Below are 5,071 nucleotides of genomic sequence, written 5' to 3'. Positions count from 1 at the left end.
CTACTTATAAAAAGAAACGTTTCTTCCTAGAATTCCAAAATTGTATGTTTATTTTGCATATTAACAAGAGTATTTTATGTCTAAATTGTGCGCAATTGTTTCGTTATTTTCACTAATTCGGTACTTCTTAGGAAACTTCTTTTCAACAAAATTCCACTGCTATAGGCTTATTCTTGCATATTATTAAAAAAAAGTAATTTTTGTTTAAACTAAGTGCAAATTTTGTCAATATTTGTTCTAGTTTTGTTGATTATTTTCTTAAAAGGGTAGTATCAATGCCACTAATTCATTCTTACTTGAATTACTTCACTTTTCGTTTTATTTCTGTTCATTTATTCAATACAATGACACCACCTCAAGTATTCGAATTTCAGGTGAGTGTCACTTTTTCTTCTTTTGGTTATCGGGTTAACAACTCACAATAAATTTATACCATGGTTATTAAAAAACTGTGATCTTTTGAAAATACCTCAAACATCAATAGAAAAATGTGAATTCCCCTAATAATTGACAAAAAAGTAGTATGGTATTTTCTTAATGAGGGTGTATTCCAATAATTTATTTCCCAATAGTATCTCGTGAGGCATGAAGTTAAAATCTTTGGTCCTATAGAAGTACACTCTTTTCTGAACAAATGTTGAAGCTAGATGTACACTCTTTACCGAAACAAGGAAGTACAGTACAATGACTAGCTTACCTTTATCTAAAAAACAGTAATTAGTGTGCGTAGAGAGCACAGCTGGTCGACTGATCTATCACATCAATGACACAGTCACATAGGCTGGGCCTGCCTTCTATCGCTAGCTGCATCGCCAATTCTTTTGGTGGCTTTTTGGGCTTATAGAATAAGCTGTCCCTGCCTAGTTTATTCTAAAAGCCCAACCAATTTTTTGGCCTAATAGGCTTTTAAATAAAATTGGTTGGATTTCTAGAATAAACTGGGTAGAAGGCAGTTTATTTTGGAAGCCAACAAAAAAAACTGACCATCGCCAATGTTTTGGTAAATGGGCCAAAGCTTGCGCTCTTTGCAATGCTTGTTTTACTGTCTTTACTTGTGTCCTGAGCATGTAGTAGCAATCTAGCAAATCCCTCCGTCCGGAAATATTTGTCGGAGAAATGGATGTATGTAGATGTATTTTATTTCTAGATGTATCTATTTTTATCCATTTCGCCGACGAGTATTTTCGGACGGAGGGAGTATTATATTAAAAAAAAGCAAATTAGCAAATTATTAGACTAAAAAAAGGCAATCTAGCACATTGCCCTTAAAAAAATTATGGTCGCTTAGTTGACCCAAATTTTGTTTTCAGCCAATTAATCTCCAGCTGGTCCCTTATTTTTATAGTATACTCCACCGTCCCGAAAAATGGTGCGATCAAATCAAATTCAATGAATGTCTATGTTGGGCTTGCCGTTGACATCTCCATGAGCAGGCTCATCCTCTCCACTCACCACATGCATGTAATCGAACCAAGGCACAGTTCATATTTGATAAAGTATCGTTCATCCAGGAAAGTAGACTGAAACCAGCAGAACGATAACAAAAAAACAAGAATGTAATTCGATGGTACTCCACCCTTGTTTATACTATTCAGCAAAGGAAAGTAAACGGATCTCGACCAGTAGCCAGTAGCCGCCCATGCATCACGAATGGTTAATTCATGGCATCTCTCGCATGGTCAGCGTCTCCGTCTCCGTCAACGCAACGGCGGGATGCTCTGCTCGTTGCTGAAGTAGTCGGTGGGATCCACGGCCGCCTTCACCGCCGCCAGCCGCCGGTAGTTGCCCACGAAGTAGCGCTCGCCCCACACCTCGCCGCTCTCCGGCGTGCCATCGTTCTGGCCGATGTCCAGGTCCCGGAAGTTGACGTACGCCCGCCTAGGGTTCTTGCTCACGTGCTGTCCCATGAAGTCGTACAGGCCGCCGATCCAGGCCGTCGCCGCCGTGCCGTCGCCTCCCTGCTGCCAGAACGCGATGTACTGGATGACGTACAGCACGCCGTGCCGGTGCGGGTAGGGCGTCGCCGCGGCGGGGACGCTGCCCATGAACCCGCCGTGGGGCTCCAGCAAGATGAACCCGGCGCCGTCCATGGTGAACCAGGAGAAGATCTCCTCCCACGCGGCCTTGGGGATGGCGCGCTGGACGTAGTCGGACTTGATCTTCCCGGCGCTGCTCTGCCCCGCGGTCCTGCTCAGCAGCGCCTCCTCCAGCGTGCCGTTCCTGCCGAAGCTGATGAAGGGTGTGGCCGCCGACTGCAGCCAGGTTATCGGCTGGCAGTCGGCGCTCGTCATGCCCAGCTCCGGGAACTGGTCGCCCATCGTCGCCACCAGCGAGTCGCATGCCCCGAGGTACAGGGCCTGGAACATGGCCTGCTGCCCTTGCACGATCACCCTTATGGTGAGGTCGCTGGGGAGAACCGGCGCGACGTGCTGCCATCTGGCGAGGATGCCCACGGCGCCCTCGTCGACCGTCTTCGCGATGTTGAACACCGCCACCGTCGGCGGGACCTGCACCAGCTGGATCTTCCACGAGAGCACGATGCCGAAGTTCCCGCCGCCGCCGCCCCGGATGGCCCAGAAGAGGTCCTCCCCCATGTCAGCCCTGTCAAGCAGATCGCCGTCGGCGTTGACCAGCTTGGCATCGAGGACCTTGTCCGCAGAGAGGCCGTGCTTGCGCATCATCATGCCGATGGCGCCGCCGCTGAAGTGGCCGCCCACGCCGATGGTGGCGCACTCGCCGGCCGGGAACGCGATCCGGGAGTCGTTCTTGGCGATGGCGTAGTAGAGCTCCCCGATGGTGGCGCCGGAGTCGACCCAGGCCGTGGACTCGAGCCGGTTGACGCGCACGGCCCGGAGGTTGGCGCCGAGGTCGACCACCGCGAACACCTCGGAAGGCCGCACGGACCGGTACGAGAGGCCCTCGTAGTCGTGCCCGCCGCTGCGTACGCGGAGGCGCACGCCATGCCCGCGGCCGCAGAGCACGGCGGCCTGGACGTGGGAGGCGTCGGCGGGCGTGACGATGCACAGCGGCCTCGCCGTGGCGTTGGTGAGGAACTTGGTGTTCCTGATGGTGGAGGCCAGCACGTCGGTGAAGTTGGTGGAGCTCTGCGTGTACACGAGCTCGCTGTGTATCTTGGCGCTCAGCAGGCACCGGAGGAAGCCATCAGCTGGAGAAGCAACGGAGCACGAGAAGAAGAAGCTCAGAGAGAAGGCCAGTGCTAAGCAGCCTCCGACTCGTAGCATGCCCATCTTGTTTTTGCCGGTTGTATCGCAGCAAGCAAGAGTAGGCGTATATATGCTGTGCTTAGACTACCTGCCGTATCAAGCACTTATATACTATGCCGTAGCAAGAAAGTCCTCCTCAATTGTTTAGGTCTTAGTGGAACAAGTCATGGTCAAAGTGATATAACATGTACTCCCTCTGTTTCATATTATAAAAGCACACTAGTGTAAGCAACGCTCTTATATTATGAAACGGAATGCCTAAGAACGAAAAAAAAACTAAAACAAGAAACTTATACAGACCTCAATGTAAGATATCATGACTGTTAGACGGTGGATCTGATGTGTTTCCTTTTTATTTTCTTGAGAGCACACATTTCATAATATGACTTGGCCGAGGACACCAGCGCGCTAGCTATAACAAAGACACACTATGCGATTTATGCCGCTTGATTTTACTCATGTCATCTATAATCATTGTAATTTTCTCTTTCGAATATCTGGATGGACATCGCCCGGGATGTGGTTATTTCTCTTAGAGTACTCTTTCTCTTATTACAAGTGATGCTATGATCCTTGTGAATGAATAAAGGAGGAAATAATTGTCAGGAAGAATAAGACACACTACACGACTATGCTGGGTTTATCGTTGACATCTGAATGAACATGTGGCCATGTGCACCACAGGTCCACATGCATGTCACGATCGAACAAAAGCAAAATATGACTTGGCCGAGGACTAAGCGCTAGTGGAAAGTAAATGGATCCCGAACAGTGGGTAGCATGAGAGGAATAGTAAGAGCATCTACATCCGCATATACCACAAAATTGACCTATGGTATATCCACAGAGAGCATTTCCGTCCCCTGCAACCACATATTTAAATTTCACACTCTAAATTCATATAACAGAGACGATGATCGGGATGACGGCTCCGTCACTTTTCCTTGGCGACTCGCTAGGCGACTCCGCACCATGGCGGTGGCCGGCGTGGTTCGCCGCCAATTTATGGACGGCGACGACTCTCAGGCTGCACCGCGGGGAGGTCGTGCTCGGCCCGCACCTGGCGACGGTGGATCTCGTCGACGAGTGGGGGTGCATGGTGGACACGCGGACCAGGAGAGGGCTCGTGTTGGCCCCTGGCACCACGATCGTTTTCCTTGTCATGTTGTGCACATCGAGGAGAAGGACCCGGGCGGGAGCGACGTCTCGGGAGCCGGCGAGGGAGGAATTGCGGCCGGTGGGAGAGGAATCGCAGCCGGTGGGGGATTAAATTCAGGCAATACTTATGGCGAGTTCGCCCCGTTCCCTCTCGGTCCTTCACTTCCTTCCCCAGCTCCCTCGTCCCCCTCTCTCCTGGTTGGCGACTGCGGCGGCGATGGTGGAGATCAGCGAGGAGAAGATGAGGAGATTTGCAGGCAGGGATGCGCGCCTGCGCGCTCGCCTGCGGGAGATCGGTTCGTGGTACACCAGCAAAAAGGAGATGTATGCGGAGGCGGAGGAAACCTTCGAGAGTCTGACGGCAGTGGAGGAGAGATCTCTGTTCGGGCGGGGTTGACGCAAGCACCCGCTCCAGGTGCTGCTGTGGGCGATGGATCAGGCGGACTCGCCGGTGAGGGCTGTGGCAAGGAAGTGGGTCGTGTTCACCTCCTTCGAGACAACGAACCTCGCCCGTCCATGACGGAATCGGCACTCAGATCCCGCGAGGGGGTTCTGGCCCTCCCTGCCCCAGGCTCGGCCATGGCGCCGATCGAGATTCACCAAGATCCGGTGGTCCAGCCACTGCAGGAGGAGGCGCGGACCCCACGTCGCTATGCTCGACTCGCCCCAACTCTGACAACCCCGACTCC

The 5,071-nt window shown here is 51.4% G+C and overlaps 1 protein-coding gene across 1 annotated transcript; it reads right to left on the bottom strand.

The window, feature by feature from the left end:
• Positions 1-1,485: 1,485 nt before the first annotated feature.
• Positions 1,486-3,283, bottom strand: LOC125506570 (berberine bridge enzyme-like Cyn d 4). The gene has a single exon (XM_048671361.1). It carries the CDS (start codon positions 3,246-3,248, stop codon positions 1,698-1,700), a length of 1,551 nt encoding a protein of 516 aa, XP_048527318.1. The 5' UTR covers positions 3,249-3,283; the 3' UTR covers positions 1,486-1,697.
• Between the last annotated feature and the right edge of the window lie 1,788 nt (positions 3,284-5,071).

This window comes from Triticum urartu, chromosome 5, assembly GCF_003073215.2.
Source record: "Triticum urartu cultivar G1812 chromosome 5, Tu2.1, whole genome shotgun sequence".
Taxonomy (NCBI): Eukaryota; Viridiplantae; Streptophyta; class Magnoliopsida; order Poales; family Poaceae; genus Triticum; species Triticum urartu.
This window is presented reverse-complemented; position numbering and strand designations above follow the sequence as displayed.

Coding starts and splice junctions, on each gene's coding strand:
- LOC125506570 (XM_048671361.1), bottom strand. CDS start 3,248: ATGGGCATGCTACGAGTCGGAGGCTGCTTAGCACTGGCCTTCTCTCTG.